The sequence below is a fragment of the Phyllostomus hastatus genome, unplaced genomic scaffold, assembly GCF_019186645.2.
Source record: "Phyllostomus hastatus isolate PE091 unplaced genomic scaffold, TTU_PhHast_1.1 phas_contig_1, whole genome shotgun sequence".
Lineage (NCBI taxonomy): Eukaryota > Metazoa > Chordata > Mammalia > Chiroptera > Phyllostomidae > Phyllostomus > Phyllostomus hastatus.
In genome coordinates, this window is record NW_025333498.1 from 34,191,354 (window position 1) to 34,214,928 (window position 23,575).

Genomic DNA, 23,575 nt, shown 5'->3' on the forward strand with positions numbered 1-23,575 from the left:
ACAGATAAATGTGGATATGTAAAATAGAATAAGAAAACTCCTTTTTCTTAGAATTTCAGCAAGTGTCAAAACTGAGGCCAGCTAGTGTTAGGTAACCTAAGTTCTTTTTAAAGAAACTACTGGGTAGATAACAGACTTAATGCTGTGGCTGTGAGTCTCTGTGAGATTCTAGGGAAGAAGAATAGGAATTTGAAGAAGAGTGCAATGAAGTAAGGGAGTTGAAAGACATCATGTATGTGGTGGTGTATCTCAAGATGTTCCTTCTCAGAGACTCTGACTGTGTTTAATAGATCAGAATCTCATTCTCAGCATAGACATTTATTGGCTTTGAAAGTGTAACAACCTGAAACCTCTGGGGCTATAATAAAATGAGAAAGGACTTGAGGAAGTGTGACTTGCTCTCCTCAGTGTTTAGAGACATGCAAGGCAGAGAGCATCCTAGAGAGTGTAAGGTCTTGGTGGCGAAAAAAGTGGAGAAGTGCTTTTGCACCTCTGTGTGGCATGACACCATGAATTTCTAAGGGCAAGTACATATGGTAGGAGGTAGACAGCTTCACGACCTCTCAATGAGGCTGTGCTCTATAGAGCTATCTGCTGTGCCTGGGGAACCAGAAGCAAACACTTGGGAGGTTAATTTCCTGAAGCATGAACTGAGCTGAGAGACTGAAGGAAGTCAGCTGGAAGTCTTTGGTCCCTGTTGGCAATTGTATATGGAAGATGTCTCCAAAATGTGCCTCACTAAAAATGAAAACATGGATGCCTGCCACATCGGAGAGTCTGATGACCAAACAGCATTAGCCAAAAACTAGCTGTACCATTTACTATTTGAAAATGAGTCTACTAGTTTAAAATGGCCAGAAAATTGCAGATAAGTCATCCAAAGCCTGGAAGGGGAGATCTGGCAGCCAGTTTAGAAGAAATTACAGGAAAAATCCATTTCTAATATTTCATCCCCCACCCCCAAAAGGTCTTTTTTTACCTAGGTTCCTTAATTATAAAGTGAAAATAATGCCATTTGTTTTTAAGTTTAATTTGAGTCTTAGAGAGGACTAAAGACTGAGAATTTATAAGCATCTAAAATAGTGAGTCCCACCCAGTTGTTTCTCAATAAACAGAAGTTAAAGAAGGACCCACGACTTTAACCATCAGTTAGTCCTCTCTTAGGTATCACTAAATTCCAAATACTTCAATTTTCTCTGATCTTTTACAGAGCACACTATACTAATTCCCAACATTGAACTACTCCCAATTCTCATTTGTGGTATTCTGCTCCAGGTGAGACTGTCTGGACGGGAAAAAAAATTAACAAAAATGTTAACTTACCTCAATACAAATCTACACTTCTTGCATCATGTCAGTAACCCTCTGAAAACCCTCTCAAAACCTCTTTTTTTAAAGAGTTTATTTATTTATTTTAGAGAGAGGGTAAGTGAGGGAGAAAGAGAGGGAGAGAAACATAAATGTGTGGTTGCCTCTCATGTGCCCCCTTCTGGGGACTGGGCCCGCAGCCCAGGCATGTGCCCTGACTGGGAATGAACCAGTGACACTTTACTTCGCAGTCCAGTGCTCAATCCACTGAGCCACACCAGCCAGGGTTCAAATCCTCTTTTGATTACAAAATCAAGTCAAGGTTTTCTTCCTGTCACATACTCTATATACTATCACAATTTACATCATCATTCATTAATTTATAGTCACTCAACAAATACTTATTGAAAGTTTCTGCATACAGCAGAAACTATTCTAACAGCTGGAAATAGGACAGAGAATAAAACAGAAAATTTCTGCATTCAATTAACTTATGTTATAGGGGAGGAAGCAAATAACAAGAGTTAAAAATAAAACATGCTCTTCTTTAGCTAGTGAGTAGTATAAAAGAGGAAAATAAAGCAGGGAGATGGAAAGTGTCATGAGAGGTGTAATTTTGTATGAGGTGGTCAGGAAAGATCCCAGAGAGGAGTAAAGACCTTGAAGAGAAGAGAACCAACCATGTGAATATTCCAGGCATAAATATCCCAGGAAGAGGGAATAGAAAGTATAAAAGCCCCAGTATCACCTATGCCTGGAACTGAGTGAGAAAGTGGGTGACCACAAACACAGAATGTGGGAGAAGGAAGGGGAAGATAGATCATGTAGATTTCCATAGGGGATTGAAAGGGCTTTGGCTTTTACACTAAAGGAGATGCAAAGCACTGAAGGGAATTAAGAAAAGTAGCACACACTGAATGATGTTTTCATAGAATCACTCTGTTACATTAATCTGGGACTGCAGGGCACCAAAGGAAGGTCAAAGCACAAACAAAAAACCCACTTAATAGGTTACTACAATAACTCAGGTAAAAAATATCAATAGCTTGGATTAAGATGATATCAGTGGAGATGAGAAGAGCTAAAGTTTTGAATCTGTTGATATGTCAGATTGGGGTTTCAAGGGGAAAAGAGTGTTCAAATGAGACTCCAGGGATCGGCACAAGAAACTGAAAGAATGAGCTTCTATGTCTTAAGTTAATGAACTCCATGAAAAAAAGAGGTTTTATGGGTTCTATCAGGTGCTGAGTTTTAGACATGTTAAATTCCACATTAGTATTAGACATTCAAGTGAAGATATCAAAAACCCTATTAGATAATCAATTCTGAATGTTAGGGGAAAGGTCTAAACTAGAGGTTGAGATGATATTTAAAATGAAGAAACAACAAGAAATTCCTAAGAGAATAAGTGCTGACAGAAAATCGAGCAGCTCCAAGGACTTACCCTTTGGATATACCCACATTTAGAAGTTAGGGAGAAGAAAAGGCCATAGAGATGTAAGAAAATTAGGACAACATAGTAATTTGAAAATTTCATAGCCACATGAAAATTTTGTTTCAAAAACGAGATAAAAATCAACTGTGTCAAATTATGCTGATAGCTCAAGAAATACAAGGACTGAGAATTCACAATTAAATCAAACATAAGGATCATTAGGGACTTTGGCCAGAGCTGTTTTGTGGGGATTAAAGTTAACTGAAGTAGATTTAGGAGAAAATGTAGGTGTATTGTTGTTCAAGACACAGGGTACAGCAATTCTTTCAAGAAGATTTTGAACAAGAAGAGAAGAAAAATGGACATATCTGTAAGTAGAGGTGTTGTTTAAAGAAGTATTTATGTTTGTTGTTATGGAAGAATAAACAGCATGGTTGCATGCTGTTAGTAATAATCTGAGAGAGAAGAGAATTGATGACTGAATGGGTAGGCAGATTGTTGGGATGATGCACTTGAGTAATGAAGAAGGAATGGTACCTGGTGTACAGTAGAAGTGCTGGTTGTATTCAAAGCATGGAAATCCATTCATAGTAATAGAAGGGAAGGTAGAGTATAAAGCTACAAAGGCAAGTAAGGGAGTAGATGCAATGGTGAGACTAGTGGGCATTTTATTCTATTTGCTTCTATTTTTCTCAATAAAATAACAAGTAAATTTATAAGCTGACATTGAGGATTAAAGAGGAGGTATTAAACATTGGAGGGAAGTGTTAAGATTATGAAGTAATAATTTACAAAGAGGAAGTGAGAGTAAATGTTGGAAATGTCATATGACTAAAGGACAACAGTAGTATCCTCCTTGAGGATAGTGATCATGACTATTAGTCAGCATGTTCATCATGACTCTGTGAGCACTTCTCTGAAGGCTCACTATTACATTAGATCAGTCTCTTCAACAGACTGTAGGATCATCCTCTATGGCACATCTCCTCATCTCTTCCTCTCACTTGGAATCTTTGTGTTTTCTCTTATATCTACATGTAGCACATGATTATTCAAGGACTAACCCATGGTTCAAGTTTTCTACAAAGCTCTTAGTAACATAACTAGTTCATTTTTTTCCCATTATATTTGTTGGTGTTCTCTAGTAGTTGAAAGCACATACTACCAAGATTCAAATATCAGCCACGTGACCTCAGTGAAGTTCCTTATCCTTTTCAGTATTTTTCCTAATCCATAAACCAAATAGAGCAAAACATAGGATATTCTCTTGTTGAGAATTCCATGAGATAATACAGATAAATTACCTAATGCAATGGCTGCTCCACAGTAAAAGTTCAACAAATACTGAATATTAGCTACATTTACTATTATAACAGAATTTATTAATTCATGTATAGTAATGAACTCATGGGATAAAAATCTTTTCCTAATCATTATGTTATGTAGGGTATTATGAATCAGAACTATATACCATATTTGCTTTTATTTATTTTATTTTTAAAACCTGTTTTATTGATATCATTCCCATACCATATAATTCATCCTTTTAAAGTGTCTAATTAAATGGCTTGTAATAAATTCAAAGTAATACACTGGCTTTTAAATTTCTCACAAAATGCTAGTCAGAAAGAACATCCTAGATGTGTGTTTATGAAACTGAATTTTACTTATAAACTTACCTTGTAAAATTTAACTGTATCTTGTATAGTCTGATGATAAAATAATAACTTTATACTGGACATTTCCACTTGAATTTCATATAATACCATTTTAAAATAACCTTCTCATAGAGTATAACCAGTCAGCTTTGCATGACCTTTTAGTGAAAATGTCTCTATCTTATCTATATAGTATCATTACTTAAAAATAAAAGATGTAAAAGGATCAGAAATAATGTCTTTCCTGAGGGAAAAAATAAAGCAAGACACAGTAAGTGCTATAAATAAATGTATAGTAAAAAATATATTTTTACACATATGAGGAGGGACCCCCAAAAAACAGAATTTATTTATAAAAAATTGTGTATTCTTACATGTTTAAACCTCAGTCACCTTCAAAGTGTTCTTCATCTAATGCATACATCTATCGAGACATTTTTTCCACTGCTCAAAACAGTTTTTGAACTCATCAATTTTGAGGCCTTGTAGTACTTCTGCCATTTTTGTTTTGCCTCTTCCACATCATCAAAACATTTCCCTTCGAGGACTTTTTTCATTGGGGAAACAAACAAAAAGTGCTCAGAATGAGATCAGGCGAATAGGGAGGGTGGGGCATGGTGGTTATGCCATTTCTGATCAAAAACTGCTGAGCACTCAGGGCCATGTGAGCAGGTGCGCTTGTAAATCAGCCATCATGAAATGGGCAAACATGATGAAAGTGTTTTCAACAAGAAATTCACTGCAGTTGGTACACTGATAAAGAGGGGATCCTAGGACGCTCACCCAGCAGGAGAAGCCTGTACTACAGAGAGCCCACCCTCCACAAGATAATTCCATTTTTGGGTCCCCCCTTGTGTATGTCTATCCTATAATTATAACCACTCATATAACCCATATATTTCAAGATGGACTTGGAATATATTAATAAAATTTATTTATTTTATAACATTGTTTGTAATATATTTAATGTCACAAAATTAATAGCAATATTAAGACAGTAAATGTAAAATTCAATGGCCAAAAACAAATTTTCTCATTTATACTGAAATCATCATTCAGCAAGTATATTGGCTCTGGAGGAGACTTTGCAAGGTAATAAAATATTAATCACAATATACAATAGGATTTTTAGACATATGTCAACATCTCCCATGTCAATGTAACTATGTCTTACTGTCATGGGTTAAGCTATATTAACTAAAATCAAATTCTTCCTCAGCAAAGTAACATTGTAAGTTGGCATTAGAACAATTTAACCTTCCCTTAATGTGCTGATATGTGTGCAGAAAACATCTGTCCATGGGGAAAAAGCAGTGTGGAAGGATTTCATATGGAAGTCAAATATTCCTTTCACGTAAGACTCTTCTAGGAACAGCAAAGCTATATCCTTTCTTAAACTAATCAATCTGCAGATGTTAAGAAACCATCTCTACTTTTTAAATTATATTTTTTGTATGGTAAGAAAAGTACATATTTTAACCACAAAGTCTACTTTCAAGGACCAACTTTAGAAATATGAAGATTACATTTTAAAAGTTATATTTTACACAATAATGCTAACAATATATAGATAAACATAGCATTGATTTCACAAAGCAGAAATATAAAATGAGAATATTAATTGGATTTCTCATCTCTGTTCCACTTCTTCTTAATTTGAGAATTACTACAACTTTCATATGCTGGCAAAAACATTGCTTGTAAAGATAACAATAGTTTCTTCAGTATTTCAATTTATCTAATGTGCACATGTGTGGAATTAACGCCATTACCCAGGTTACGAGTATACTTAGGTATGCCTCTGCATATGTAACTGCAGGGGCACTTACATTTAGTAGGCGTCTGATGATTGTGACACTGCAGAGACCCAGGCACACGTGGTTGGGACCCACACACTGAGCAGCAAAAGGAAACAGAAAACCACTAAGGCACTTTCTTTTCTTATTCTCTTGTTTTTCTTTTGTTTTACCTTAAAAACTCCATGATGAACAGTCCCAAATGAAACACAAGCTAGTGCTGAGATGAGGCTCCAGGTTGGGAAGTGCTCAAACAGTTAGTGGTGAAGAACCAAGAACAAGTACGGATTTCATTGTGCTAATGATGTAACAAGACCAGGGCCAGGAAGATGACTAGCAACTGGTGGGCACAAAAGATGCTGCCCCACAACACATAAAATCAGAAAATGGAACATAAGAAGCCTCAATCAAGGTAAACTGAAAATTATAAAGCAAGCAATGGAGTGTCTAAATATTATAGTGCTTGGTGTTAGTGAATTAAATGGATTGGAATGGGACATTTACAGTCTGAGAACTACAAAGTGTTCTACTCTGGAAATGACAAACTCAGAGGAAAGTAGTGGCTTTAATACTGAGGCAAGATGAAACACAGGCTATCAGGTGCCAATGCCAAGGTCAGACTGAAAAATATCAATTATTCTTTAGGGAAAACTGTTAACATAACAGTCAAGCCCATGCTCCAACTATGGAGGCTGAAGAAGATGAAATTGACAGCTTTTGTGCAAGTATCCAGGAAGGAATTGATCACACACCCAAACAAGACACACTGATAATTATATGTAATTGGAAAACAAAAGTAGGAAATAAATCAGAATCAAGTGTTATTGGCAAATTTGGACTAGGGATCAGAAATAAAGCAGGATACCAACCCATGGATTTCTATAAAGCCAACAAGTGGTCCATGGCAAACACATGCTTCAAGCAAGCAAACAGACTGTTGTATACATGCACATCACCAGATGGCCAATACAGAAATCAAATAGGCTATGCAACTGGAAGCAGGCAATGGAGAAGCTGCATTCCTTCTGCCATTGGATTGGGAGCAAATCACGGTAGTAACCATAAACTGTTAATGCTGAACATTAGAGTAAAGCTAAAGATCACAAAAGGAATCATAGTGCCAAAATATGACATTCCTGATATAAATGACATTCCTGATGTATTTAAAGTCCACATAAAAAGTATTCGTGCTCATTAACTTAATTGAACAAGAACCAGAAGAACTGAACCTAGAAATATTATTAGGAAAGAATGAAAAAGACAATGTCAGAAATAAAAAGGAGGGAAAAACCAAGATCTGCAACAAAAGAAACACTGAAAATTGCTGAGACAGGTAAGAGGCAAAAGTTAAACATTACAAAAGCAGAGTTATAATCCTGAATGCAGATTCTCAATGACTATTGCAGAGATAAAGATAACTGTTATGTAGTCAATGCAAGGAGACTGAAGAGAACACCAACAAAACAAAACAAGAGATCTCTACTAAATCATATATGGAACACAAGCCAATGGATTTCAGACTAGTGATGTGTGACACATATCCCAACCTTCAAGAAAGGTGATGCCAAAGATGCAATAACTGTAGCACCCTGCTCTAATTTCCCACACAAGTGCAGTGATGCTCAAGGTGATGCAACAAAGGCTTCTACTGTATATGAAGCATGAAATGTCAAATGTTCAAAATGGATTCAGAAAGATAAGAGGTATTCAAGATCCAGCTGCAAGCATTCATTGGATATTGGAGTGCTCTGAAGATTTTTAGAAGGCCAGTCTATATTCACAGACAGTTAAACTCTTGACTGCATGGATCATAGAAAGCTATTGGTTGCCCTGGTTGAGTGGCTCAGTTGGTTGGACCATTGTCCTGTACACCTGACTGGTTTGATCCCCAGTCACAGTATGTACCTAGGTTGCAGGTTCAATCCCCAGTCGGGGCATACATGTGACGCAACCAATTGATATTTCTCTCCCCACCCATCTCTTCTTCTCTCTTAAAAATCAAGGAACAGATTCTTGGGTGAAGAACAAGTTTTTAAAAAAGCTATGGGTTGCTGCAAAAAAAAATGGCTGTGTTTCAGTACTTGATTGTCCTGATCCTTAGCCTGTGTTGTGGGTAGAAAGTCAATGTCAGGACAGTATAGGGACAGACAGAACGGTTTCCTGTAGGGAAGGCATCAGACAAGGGAGCATTTTATCTCTACACTTGTTTAATCCTTATGCAGAACATGTATGAAAAACTGGGCTAGACTCGGAGGAATGAGAAGTGAAATTTGGTGAAAGAAATACCAATAACTTAAGATATACAGATGACACCTTCTTACTGGCAGACAGCAGCAAACATTTAAAACTACTTATGAAGAAAGGAAAAGAAGAAAGTGCCAGAGTAGGACTGCATTTGGACATCTAAGACAAAATTATGACTATAGAAGAAAGATACTTTAACATAGACAAGGAAGACACTGAAAATTGTTAAAGATTGTATTTACCTGGGTTCAGGCATCAACTCAGGTGGACACGGCAGCCAAGAAATCAAGAGAAGGTCGAGACTTGAAAAGGCAGCAATAGAAGAATGAGGAAAGATCATCAAGATGAAACATGTATCATTAGAGACCAAAGCTAAGATCATCCACACCCTGATATTCCCTAAAATGATGTGCAAAAGTTGAACAGTGAATAAGAATAATATGAACAAAATGATTCACTAGAAGGTGCTTACTGGAGGAGAGCTCTATGGATACCCTGAACCGTCAGAAAGACAAACAAGTAGGATAAGGGTAAAGTAAGCCTGAGTATCACTAGAGACAAAAATGACAAAACTGAAGCTGTTCTGCTTGGGGGCACACCATGAAAAGGCAGGTTCTTTAAAAAGGAGCAATGCCTGGAAAAATAGAAGGCATCAGGAAAAGGGGAGACCAAATATGAGATGAACTGACTTCATAAAGGAAGCCATAGGCATGAGTCTATAGAAGCTGAGCAGGGCTGTTAGGGACAAAACACTGTAGACATAACTCATTTATATGGTTGCTTGGAGTTGGAGCCAACTCAATGGAATGTAACATACTGTGTGTGTGTGTGTGTGTGTGTGTGTGTGTGTGTGAAATAGCAATACCACCAATCAGCTCCAAATACAAATTTGAATCATTAGAGTCCTCTTTTGATCCTTTTGCTTTCTCTTTCCCTGTATCTTGTCAGTCACCAATTCTAAAATATCACTTCAAAATATTCTTGAAATCATTTCTACTTACAGAATATTTTCCTCTTATTTGCTTTACGTTTAAAACACAAGCACACACACACGCACACGGATATACACAGGGATAGATATAATTGAAAATTAAATCACATGGCCATCTCTCCTGAAGCTATCCTGAATTTGGTATTTGTCTTTATCCCTCCATTTTAATTTATTACTAATCATTGCTTTATATTTCTAAGGAAACTATGTTCAATAATTTCTTATCTAGTCATATTATGTGAAGATAATAGCCAATAGGGAATCCTATTAAATTCAGGTTTCTCTTTAATATAATATCTGGTACATAAAGTGAAGGCATATCTCATCATAAGCATCATTTCCTTCATGGCACATTTCTGCTTCAACACCTCCCAGTGTTCTATCATGACATATCTAAACAAAGGCAGAAGCATTGTTTTTAAGATTCTTTATCACCCTCCCTCGGCCTATGATCCAGAATGCCTATTTACATAAAACATTTCATTCTAGTTCACCCGTCTCCACTCAAGGCTTCATATACTTTCTGTCTAAACTACATAAAAACTATATAACCTTTTTTATTCCTGAATTATCCAAAATTTCTGCATTGAAAAATTGCCTTTCTTATTTTTTACAAAAAAAATTATTTATATCTTATAACTAAGTCTATCACATCTTATTGATACAAGCTCTGATTTTTAATGAGGATTTAAAAATTAAACATTTCACCCTGGCTGGTTTGGCTCACTTGGTTGGAATATCATCGTATAAACCAAAAGGTTACAGGTTGGTTTTCCGGTCAGGGCACATGCCTAGGCTGTGAGTTCCATCTTTAGCTGGGGGCTCACAAATGGCCCCTGGCCGGGCTGTGTATGATGGGCAACTGATCGATGCTTCTCTCTCACATCAATGTTTCTATTCCTCTCTCTTCCTCCCTTCCCCCTTCTCTAAAGTAGGTCCTTGGGTGAAGATAAAAAATAAATAAAAATAAATATTTCTGCACCAAATTATATAGAATCAAATATAGGAAACAAAAAACAACAGAAATATAGTGAAACATTTATAGCATAATAGTGGGTAAATATAAAATCCCTTTAGTCTAAAATAACTCAAGTAATAAACACATACATAAAATATAATTACCATATACATTTAGAAAATAAAGACTAAGTTCTATGCTTTCTAAATTAGAATTCACAAAATCAAAAATAAAAAAGAGGGTATTTGGTCAACTTGAATATATAAACTCTAGAGTTTATATAAATGAAATAATAGCCAGGGTCCATACTCAAGTTTTTCTGTAATTCATATTCTTAACAAGTAGTTTCATTAACTCTGCTCTAACCAGAACTGGCTTGTTCTTATATATTCTTTTCTTCCTGTACAGAAACTTATCTCCTTTTTGTCTAAGCCTGGCTCCAAGCACAATCACCCTATAAAACCTCAGTCCAAATACACCCCTTTATAAAACTTTTCCTTTGCCTCACCTCTATACAATGGTACTTCTAACCTCCCATGTCCATGTACTATGATTTTTAGTTACTTTCTGTCTTACATGCACAATGATGTGTAATGAAAACTTGTGCCTTATAGTTTTCATGGGTACACAATTAAATCTTGGTAAGTGCAAATATATAAAATAACAAAATACTTCTGTTTTATAAAAGATAAGGCTGTAAATGACAGCTGAAAACTTTATTTCCAGCCCTGGGAAAGAATATCTATCATTTTAAAAAGTTCAAAAAACAAAGTTGGAAGTCTCATAGTTCCTGATCTCAAAACTTATTGCAAAGCTACAATAATCAAAACAGGCTGGTACTGGCATAAAAACATATAAGACCAATTGGATAAAATACAGGTGCCAGAAATAACCCCTTACATACACAGTCAACAAGGGTGCAAAGATTACACAGTGAGAACACTTCTTTTTGAGAAATGTAGTTGGTAAAACTAAATATCCACAGGAAAAAAAAATGAAGTTGGATCCTTATCTTAGATCATATATAAAATAAACTCAAAATAGATCAAAGACCCCAATATAGGAGGTAAAACTCTAAAACTTCTAAAAAAAGCATACTAGAAAAGCTTCATAACATGAGATCTGGCAATAATATTTTGTATGTGACACTAAAAACAAAAGCAAAAAAGATAAAAATAGATAAACTGGACTATATAAAAATTAGAAATTATGGAAAAGTAACAATACAGAAAAAGTTACCTGGACTTCTAGGGGTGGTAATGTGGGAAGGCAAATATATGGGAAAGCTGATAGAAGATAAGGGTTATTTTGTAAGTTTAGTTTATGCTGAGTCATATCAGCATCTTATCTACTGCCAGCAATAAAGGTTGTTGTTTCCTTCCTGGATCAAGGGAGATGGCAACTTCACCAGGTTAATTTATGCCTTGTATTTAGGCACATGGGGGAGAGAAGAGAGCTTTACTTGTGTCTGAGAGCTTTTACTTAATTGCTCTGAGTTCAAAATAATCTTTAATGCCAAAGTGGTATATTTGGGGGTGGCATATTCTGATCCCCTCCATAGTTAACACTACTGAACTGTACAGCTAAAGATAATTAAGGTGATAATTTTTGTTTTGTATATTTACCACAGTTTTAAAAATTAAGAATAATAAGTGAAAATGGAGTTATGCAACATTCTTTCTCCCTACAGTGGTTACAAATGTGTCCCTGAGACCATGTCTGGTAATGTTTATCTCAACTTTCTTATTTGAAAGAAAACTTACAGTGTAACAGTATATTAGCCCAATAATAATAATAATAATAATAATAATAATCTATCATCTCCATCTTTCTCAAATACATATGCATAAACACACATATACAGACATTTTTACACACCACTTTCAATTTCAGTAGTAAAATTAATTCCACACATGAGCATATTACATTAATCAAAGTATTATAGAAATTATCTTCACTGGCAAAATTTTTGTCAGCATATAAAAGAGGTAGTAATTCTCAAATTAAAAAGAAAAGATGTGGAACGGAGATCAGAAATCCAATTAATATTCTCATTTTCTATTTCTCCTTTGTGTAACCAATGTAACATTTATCATATTTCAATTCATGAGGAAGGCAATCCACGTAGATGGACAGGTACAGTTATAAAATTGAGCACAGAAAAATACGCACTACGGTTTATTGCTATTTTATATAGTAAATAAACTCTTCATTTTTGAAAGAAATTATTCAGAATTTTTATGCTACTGCTCCTCTTCCACTAACAATGAAAGAATGCTAGTGTTTTTTTCTCTTTATCAACTTGCAAGTGTGCATATGTAAGAAGCAGTTATTTGGTCTATGATATAAATAGCTAAAATAAATGTCCTATTTCCTCATTTTCGCCCTGATAAAATATATTTAAATGCCAGCTGCATCATAAGCTTCAAATAACTCAATACAGAACTTGAAGTGCTATTAAATGTTTGAATACAAGTAAATGCTAAAGAACCTTAACATTTTGCTTTAATTTTTAATTACCCATAGCTTTTCAAAATAAATATTCACCCAATAATTACTTCTAATTTGTTATTCAAAAAGAATTATAGAGTAAAGAGAGAAGATCATTGCTTAAAAAGTTACCATGCTTAGTATAAAAAAGAAGGCTAAAGCATAAGAAAATTCCACAGAATAATAATATAAAAATTTCAGTAGGAACTCAGTACAGTCCTATTCTTACTTTGCCATTTTTGCAATTGTTGCTATGTTCTTACATTACTGTGGTTAGTTGTTTAGGTAAATATTTTCCTATACCCTCACAGTCAGGGCCGGATATAGTCATTTACTTTGATTCTCAAAGCTAAGCCTGTTTTAGGTAAATGGCAAAGATTGCTTGATTGGTTGACTGACTGATTAGTTTATTTAATCAGTGAAAGGAAACTAAGGTTCAGAAAATTAATGATTTACCAAGATTTTACACCTATATGTTTGGTTCTATATCTAGAAAATTTCCCTCTAATTACTTGAAGAATTCTCCAGAGTTGGTTTTTGTGTTCCCCTTCTTTATTTACTTTTTGCATTTAATGGAATACAGTCATATGCCCAACTCAATGATTATGATCACAGACTCTCTTCTCTGCTTCCAGGAATGCCCAGAGCATGGGGTAACATTGGCTACAGAAACCTCAGTAAACCAAAATGTGGTATTTGTTGACTTTCATGTAAATACAATTTAAACATTGTTTTCAAAAAATAATACACATACACATAAACATGCATGCAAGGCATACACATTTACTTAATGTGTATTCTCTTGCATTTGTGCAATTATAGTTTTATATATCCACTGGTCTCATATCTCTAGCATTGTCTGTTCCAGGAATTCAGTAATTATTTAACAGCTTTGTTAATTAGTAAAAAGAAATTATAGTATTTACATGATTAAGATCTACTCATCTTACTCAAATGTGAGTTTCTAAAAGAGCCTTTTGCTCACTACTCTACTCTTGATCCCTTTCCTTTCTTTATTCTTTAATTTGTTCTAAGTTCCATGAAGCAGGGACTTAATTGTGTCCACTGCTATATCCCCATAACAAGGAGCAGTACTTGGCACATGCTAGCGTATTAGGTGCTAAAAAATAATGTGTTTAACATCTTCTAAAAGGGTTCTTTAGTTTGGTAATTCTTGTTTCTCTTTCTCTCCCTCTAAATAGTAACACAAAATCTTATGTTTAAAAACTAAACAAAATGTTATATATTTACATGTTTTCTGAAAACAGAAATATTTATGCCCTACTCTTAAATCCAAACTACATAAATTTATAAAACTTACAGTCATAATTGGTGAGAAATAGGCTAATGATCCCTAATGCCGATGCATCAACACATCAGGATAATAATGCTTTTTAAAATTATTTTAACATATTTTATTGAACTTATTAGGATTATATTAGTTAATAAAATTATACAGTTTTCAAATGTACAATTCCAAAAGACATCATCTATATACTGTATAGTGTGTTCATCTACCAAAGTCAAGTCTCCATCCATCACCAAGGTTAATAATATTTTTTCTCAAAGTTCTGAATCAAAATGTTATAACACTGTAATATTTTAAAAACATATGGAAGATGGACAAAGGAGAAAGATGATTGGTTACATTGGTCTGGAATTTTATTTTTACACAGGTTACAGACTTCAACCAGACTGTCAGAGACTGAGGGTCTTCAAGAAAATTAGATTCAGTAAGGTTTTCAGCCTTGATTGCACTTAACATATCCAAATACCACAACTAGATGTGATGTAATTCCTTCTTTTCCCTCAAATAATTAAAAATTATATATAATTGTACTACAAATACTAGCAAACTAAATATGTTCAGAAAAGAAGTAAATTAACATAAATACTTAAGCATCCCTAGGGATGGGCATTCCAGAAATTAACTTCAGTTTGTCGTGATGTCTCATCATGACTGCCTCCAAGAAAAACTATTTCACTCTAGTCTCTCCTCTATGAAAACATGAAGTATTTGCTTAGATTTATTCCTCTGAAAACACCTTCAAATATTTGTAGATTTATATTAAAGCTAAATACAATATTAAACTATTTGGGTAATTTTCTTCACTTAATTGAGCCAGTTTAAGTGTATATCTATTTAAATATTGAGATATTTAAATAAATTCACTATTTGAGCAGTGCAGGCACTCTCTAAATAAATATCAACTTAAGTTTTCCACTAAATAAGCTTTCCTAAAAATAATTATTTGTGAATTCCATCTTTTTCATATTGCATATAATTTATATCAGTCATCACTAAGGCTATCTTAATGTGCCACCAACCTTTTACGGTATAACTATTCAAAAATTAATACCAAAGTTGAAAAACACTGTTTTGTACACCAAATGAGTATTAACAAATTTTGACATCTTTTAAATAACAGTTGGGATATCTGATTCATGGTGTGTTTTTCAACATTTGTTCCCAAGCAGTTACACAACTGAGTCACTCAAGATGACTTGCAAATGTCCCTAGTAAAACTCACATACACTTTATGATTTGTCTAGGAAATGTAGATGGTACTTATGATTTTTTCTTTTGTTTTGATGGCATACACTGTGTTGTGATATAAAAGTGAAATGGGAATATTATTTCATAGACTATTTACAAAATCACAAACTTTAAGCCAGTTATTCAGATCATGTATGGAATTTTGGGAAATTTTTAATCCTAAGCAATTTGCATCCTCCATTTTTAAAATATAAAATTGTTTTACAGTTTAGAGCTTAATTATTCAAGTACTCAATATGTTAAGTGATTCTTAAGGGAAGATATAGCACTGGCCACAAATATTTTCAATGGCTTCTCAAAGATGATTTTACTTGTTTTTAAAGTAATGTGTCTGTACTAAAGTGATTCTTACCTTAATCACCCCAGATCTTGTATTAAATTTAATTTATGTTCTGCAGGTTGACAATAAAGATTCCTTGAAAATTTGAACTAGTGCTTACATAGTTTTCTTGAATGACTAAGTATCACATTTACACATTTTATTAAAACATGGTTTATAAAACAAAGTAATAAATGCAATATTATAACATCATAAATTTAGCATATAAAATACTAAAATTAATCAGAAGAATATGATTTTGGTGCTTTTCAAAATACAACATTTCTATATACATACAAATATGGACAGAACTACCTATAAATGATTTAGCTCTTTGGAAGGCACAAATGTAATACTTGAAGTTTTAACCTTTTCCTGGGGACCAAAAACATCATAATCTACAGTTGTTTGTGGTCTTGTTGAGAGAAACATTCCAAAAACAAACAACGGTGTGTAAAAGCAATTACTTAGTTACCAAATGAACTTTCTGACAGCTGAGCCCCAGCATCTCAATAAGGTTTTGGTTACTTTCAGCTCATTTGAAGAAATTCAGAAAGGAGAAAAAAATCAGATTTAGTATTATGATGTTAACACCACGATACTACTAATGTAATACAACCAATTATATATGGCAAACTTTACTTGCATTAACTATGATTTTGTTGTATATAGAAAAAGTCATTATATGGCTAAAAGAACAACTTCAGTTTACACAGAAGTGTGTTTTTAAATATATCTGTAAATTTGGAAATTTTCTAAAATCTCAGGGCATATCTTTCTAAGTTCCAAGCATTTTCTTTATAAGGTCTATACATTAGAATGACACTACTGCAAATAAACACCTAATTTCATGACATCCATTTAAAATAAGTTCTACTATCTAGAGCATGGCTTATAGTTAATCACATATAAGTTGAATTTTTCAACTTAATTTTTCATTCCATATTATTATTGCTAGGTGATTATTTCCTTTATGGATAATAACTGAGCACTCCGATTATAAACAGCAGCATAAATTGCTGGAACCCATAATAAATAATCATTTATAAGGTCAAAGAATCATACAGGCAATTGACTACTTTTATGCTAGAATAGCAAAGCATATAGTTTCTCAAATCAAAGTGTGAGAGCTTTGTATGCTGGCAAGAAAATAATCTACTGAAGAGCAGGTTTGCTCTATATTTGGCAAGGTAAGACAAAGAAAAATAAAACAAAAAACATCTCATGGTGAAAAACCTCTTAGGCTGTGTGTTCTGCATTTTTTTCAAATGCATATTTTGCCCTGCCAGAGAAGAGGACAGTTCATATTTCTCATTATATATATGCATAGTAAAATCTTGCTATGGTGTAGTTATTCAGAACCACAGACTTTTAGAGCTGAAATAGTCTTAGTTAACTAAATTTTCTGAGATATTCTGAAATATATAAGATTATGTAACACATGTAAACTCACCCTTCTAATCTTACATCTGGCAGACTTCTGTTAAGGGCAATCAGATCACTGGCCATAAGGTTAAATTGATTGATTTTAAACAGTTCTTTCATCTTCTCCTGGTCATCTTTAGGAATCAGCACAGCCTTTCCCATTTCTCCTGGCCCTTCTTGGTTTCTTGAAATAACAGCTGTAAGACACACAGTAAACAGATACATAAAAACACAGATAGGGAAACTGAATGAATAAATTCATGTGTTGGATTTGATTCTCAAGTGTATTATATATATACTGTCTTAATAATACAATCATCAAATTTTTAGCATTTACTTATAAACCACACACTACACTAAAGAAATAGCCCATTTTAATTCACTTAATGCATGTTGTCTTTCAAGTCTAGACATATAAGGTGACCTGACTAATCATCAAGATTTAATAATTACATGATACAAAATACCAAAAGTAAAATTTCCAGACTTGTACTTGGAAAATTATGACACTGAAGAAATACAAGAAACCATAAATAAGTGAAAGTACATACTATGTTCATGGATAAGAAGAATTAACATAATTAAAATGCTCATACTATCCAAAGTAATCTATAGATTTAACACAACCCCTATCAAGATTCCAATGACATATTTCACAGAACTAGAACAAATATTTCAAAAATTTATATGGAACCACAAAATGCCCTGCAGAGCAACAATGATCCAAGAAAAAAAGAACAAGTTAGAGGAATCATTCTACCTAATATCAAACTATACTGCAAGGCGATAGTAATCAAAACAGCATGGAACTGGCATAAAAACAGACACATATCAATGGAACAGAATACAGAGCCCAGAAATAACCCATACCTTTATAGTCAACTAATATTCAACAAAGGAAACAAGTTCATACAAAGGGCTAAAGGTAGTTTATTCAATAAGTGGTATTGAAAAAATTAGATGGATACATGCAGAAAAATTAAACTGTATCACCTTCTTATACTACACACAACAATAAGTTGAAAATCAATAGAAGACTTAAATATTAGACCCGAAACCATAAAAATCCTAGAATAAAACAGAGGCAGCAAAAGCTCAGACATTACTCATACCAAAATTTAACAGATATCTCTCCCCTAGCAAGGTAAACAAAAGAAAAAATAAATAAATGGGACTACATCAAACTAAAAAGCTTTTTCACAGCAAAGGAAATAATCAACAAAATAAAAAGACAGTCCACAGAATGGGAGAACATATTTGCTGATACATCTGATAAGGGGTTAATATCCAAAATTTTATAGAGAACTTATAAAACTCAACACACACACAAACACACACACACACAAAACAACAAAAAACACCCCAACCCAATTAAAAAATTGCTCAGAGGACCTGGATAGACACTTCTCCAAAGAAGACATACAGATGGCCAATAGGCATATGAAAAGATGCTCTATGTCACCAGTCATCATAGACATGCAAATTAAAACCACAATGAGATACCATCTCACACCTGTCAGAATGGTTATCATCAATAAATCAACAAACAGCTAGTGCTGGTGAGAATGTGGAGAAAGGGGGACCCTTTTGCACTGTTGGTGAGAATGCAGATTAGTGTAGCCACTGTGGAAAGCAGTATGCAGAAACTTCAAAAATTTAAAAATGGATCTGCCTTTCAATTCAGCTATTCCACTTTTGGGAATGTATCTGAAAGAACCCAAAACACTAATTCAAAAGAACATATGCACCCTTATGTTCATTGTAGTCTTATTTACAATCACCAAAATGTAGAAGCCCCCAAGTGCCCATGAGTAGATAAGTGGATAAAACAACTATGGGACATTTACACAATGGAATACTACTTGGGCACAAAAAAAGAAAATCGTACCCATAACAAAAGTATGGATGGACCTGGAGAACATTATGCTAAGGAAAATAACCCAGTTGTAGAAAGACAAGTACCATATGATTTCCCTCATATGTAGAATCCAGTGAACAAACTGAACCAACAAGAAACATGGAGACAGCCTCATAGATGGTGAACAAGAAGACAACTAGTGGGCAGGGTGAGGGGATGAAAGGTTTGAGCAAAAAAGAAAAAGGACTCATGGACATGGATGACAATGTGGTGATTGCTGGGGAAAGGCGGGTATTAAAGGGACTAAATGGTAATGGAAAAAATACAATAAGGATTAAACTGAAAAATAAAAATAAAAAAAGAGAAAGGATATTTTGCTTGATTTAAGAAATAAGATTCTAACAGTAATATGTTCCCTTGGGAGAGAGTAAGCTTATTGTCCCTAAAATCAGAGGGAGTTAGAGTTAGCTTTGGGGGAATATGTGCTGTTGGTGATATGTTGGACTTAGCTAGGCATTAAGGTACCTTCCATTTCTAGGATATAAGTTTTGATTCCACAAAAAATGTATGTTGTTCTCTCGGGAGTCTTCTAATTCTGACATAAGGAACATAATTGGGCTATATAATATTATCTATTGCCCATGGGTATTTCATGTGTGTAGCAGGTATACCTATACGTATATCTCACATTTATTTGCCCATTCCTTGTTTCCTCTATATAGCTCAAAGAAAAAAAATCACCTCAAATCCACAAAATACCACATTTCTCCACCAAGTAAAATAAAACAAGACAAAACAAAACAAAACAAAACAAAACATGAAACACAGACCTGACTGGTATGGCTCAGTGGATTGAGCACCAGCCTGTGAACCAAAGGGTCTCTGGTTCAATCCCTGTCAGAGCACATGTCTGAGTTGAAGGCCAGGTCCCCAGTGGGGGGCACATAAGAAGCAACCACATATCAATGTTTCTCTCCCTCTCTTTCTCCCTCCCATCCCCTCTCTCTAAATATTAAAAATAAATTTAAAATCTTTAGAAAAAAGAACTTTCATTAAAATACATGTGCTACCTTTTTACTATAATAGGAAAATGTAATAGAGAACGCAACTAAATCTACATTATACCTTAATTATTGATTTGAATATAGAAGAAAATATTCCAAATCAAAAGCTGGTTTGAACTACAAAAGTACATTAATATACTATACTTTAAATTATCTTCTTTCTAATTATATAGTAAAATCATTAAAATTGATAAATAATTTGACTCAAAAATGACATTATAATCATGTGCCACATAATGAATTTAAATCAATGACGGATCATGTATATGATCCATCACATACAACACTGGTCCCATAAATTATGATGAAGCTGAAATATTCCTATCACCCAGTGATGTCAGGGCCAGCATAAGGTCACGGAGCAATGCATCACTCACATGTCTGTGGTGATATGGCATGAACAGACACACTGTGCTGCCAGTTTTAGAAAAGCCTAGCTCACACAATTATGTATAGTACACAATACTTGATAATGATAATAAATGACTATATAATAGTTTATATATTTATTATACTGTACATTTTGCCATTATTTTAGTGTACACTCTACTTACTAAAAAAAAGTGTGCTGTAAAACAATATGGCATGCTATGCCAGCTGCAGCCTCACATCTCTAGTGTTTACCGTGTCTCTTAATTTCATTTGTTATGGTAGAGTCTAACTACTGGACTATCCTATTTTTTCTCCCTCCTGAGTACACATTTATACATCACCCAGTCTCCCCTGCAATTAAGTGTACTCTTATAACTGAGTATAGAAATGATATATGGCAATTCCAGACCTAGTCCATAAAAACTTCCCAGTGTGATTCTCCATACTCCTTCCCTTGCTATAGCAACTTCAGAAGCCATTGAAAAGAGCAGAGGCATCACAAGAAGGCAATGATATGAGTGACTGAATTACTTGGAGGAGTGCCACTAGCTGATCAGGTACAGGAGTCCCCCCCTTGTCCATAGTTTCACCTTCTGTGGTTTGAGTTATCTGTGGACAGCCAAATTCCAAAAATATTAAATGGAAAAATCAAGAAATAAGCAATTCATAAATTTTAAATTGTGGGCCATTCTAAGTACCTCAGTTCATTTCTGATATGGGCATTGTATTACCTCATACAAGAACATATCAGCACAAGAACATGGGTGAGTTCAGGACAGTAAGATATGTAGAGAGAGAGACCACATTCCCATAACTTCTATTTCAGTGTTGTTGTAATTCCCTCATTATTAGTTATTACTGTTACTATCTTATTTTGCCTAATTTATAAATTAAACCTTATCATAGGTATGTATGTGCAGGAAAAAACAGTATATATAGGGCTTAGTACCATTGCTGTTAGAGACATCCACTGGAGGTCTTATTTTTTGATCCTCACCCAAGGATATTTTTATTGATTTGAGAAAGACAGAGAGGGAGAGAGCAAAATCAATAGGAGAGAAAAACATTGATCAGTTGCCTCCCATATGCACCTCAGCCAGGGATTAAACCTGCAACCCAGCTATGTGATTGAACCTGCAACATTTTGGTATATGGGACAATGCTTCAACCAACTGAGCTACCCATCCAGGGTATCCACTAGGGGTCTTAAAAGATTTGACCTGGGATAAGGAGGGATTATTGTATACACACCGCATAATTTACATGAGAGGAAAGAAGCTCTATTTTTGTAAACCATTGGGATTTCAGAGCTATCTGTTATGCCTGATAGTGTTATTTTTGTTACTTCACTTTGTCCTTTCCCCATTAATCTATAAAGACTCACCAACATGGTCTGCCTCAACTTTGACTTAGCCAATTGCCTACCACTCTGTTCATTCAATCAGTGAATAAATTGAAAAAAGTAGGAAACTTGGAGGTAATCTAGTTCTTCTATCAAGGGACTGATGAACAGAATAATTCAAATAGAAGTTTTCTCCATCTCAGAGATGCATGAAATTATTGACCATTAATATTAAAAAAGAAGTAAAACTCCTACTTCATATTTTATATTAAATTTAGTGCTAACCTGTATTATATTTGGCTTGAGAATAATATTTTTACACATTATAAATAAATATAGAGACATTAGTACAAGTTCAAAAATGTTTATTGATAGCAAAACATAATTAAAATGTATGGGAACTATGTCCTTAAGCAGTTTTAATGAGATCACAAAACAGATCCTAAGCAGATAGTTAAAGAGACCATCATTTACATAAAGCAAGCATATGATTAATCTCTTTTCAATTCCCAATTATGTAACTTCTAAAAAAATAATAGTTTGTATACCTATTATGAATGATACTCAGTATGGCTGCCTAAATTTTGGCAGCTATTAGCCTCACAATCACGGACCAATTACTCTGCTTTCATTGTTCATAAATACTTCTTCTATAAGATGTTTAAATGACTTCACAGTACTGTTTAAATAAAATGTTACATGTTCGCATGGGCATTATAGTGGATGCCCATATCACACTCTCTTAAAATATTCTATACAAGAAAATGAAACACAGCTTATACGTTATGATTCAAGAATTCATTTAAAAATATATTCTAGGGAAATATAAATATACTCAAAGTTTTACTTATATATATGGCATATATGATTAAAGTAGTATTATATTTGTACATGCAGGCAAAAATAAATGTATATTCTCCTCTCTCTTGCTCTTTCTATAAGCTAAATATTATATAAACTGTTATATCTTTAGAAAAAACTACACAGCAATTAAAATTATCCCATAAAAATGTAAAATATTTTCATATACCTAAGTGAAAAAAAATGTGCCATGAAACAATGTTACAAAACAAACTCATTTCTATAAAAATTAGTTGTATGATGTATATGCATATGTCACTAATGAAGATTAGCAGTGATATGTTAGATTAGAGCTTTTATTTTCTTTAGCATTATCTATATTTTCTTAATCAGTTCAACATTGCCTAATAAGGTGATTTCAGTCTCATATTAATAAAAAATCTGGTTTCAGGTATAACCTGGCTTTTACAGAGACAGTTACAAAATGAAGTTAGTAGATGTTGGAAGCATTAAAAAAAGGGAGATTGATGTTGCTTGAAATTCCTAAAGGAAGAAAAGTTTTTTAATGTACACAAGATGACAAGCAGGTTGAAGAAGACCCATAAAGAATTAAGGTTTGTTCTTAGGAAAATTTCTCACAGGTTTTTTGCTACAATTTACAGATAAGAAAACATTTAGTAGCTGAGCAAGCATGAGTAGCAAAGTTCTTGGTTTGTTTTAGGAAAAAGCAAATTCCTATATTAGTATAAACAGTTTTCACTTTCAGAGTCATCCTTACAAATCATTCTACACAGCTATGAAAGCCAATGTGATCCTTATGTTCAGGAAGATGTGTTTGGCACATGTGATAGCCATAAATGTTTCCTGGAAACAACTGGCCCACCTTATAAAGTGTTCACTAAGGTAATAAAATTATGCAGAAATATGAAATTATTTCCTTTTGCATTAAGAATGAGC

At 33.9% G+C, this 23,575-nt stretch overlaps 1 protein-coding gene across 5 annotated transcripts in view; it reads right to left on the reverse strand.

Annotated features, from left to right (window-relative positions):
* The window catches only part of GALNT13 (polypeptide N-acetylgalactosaminyltransferase 13), a 495,830-nt gene that overhangs the window by 263,836 nt on the left and 208,419 nt on the right, over positions 1–23,575 (reverse strand). For all 5 annotated transcript variants that reach the window (XM_045831790.1, XM_045831772.1, XM_045831799.1 and 2 more), the window contains exon 4: positions 17,210–17,378. In XM_045831790.1, coding sequence (XP_045687746.1) covers positions 17,210–17,378 — 169 coding nt within the window. The remainder of the gene's footprint in view (positions 1–17,209; positions 17,379–23,575) is intronic.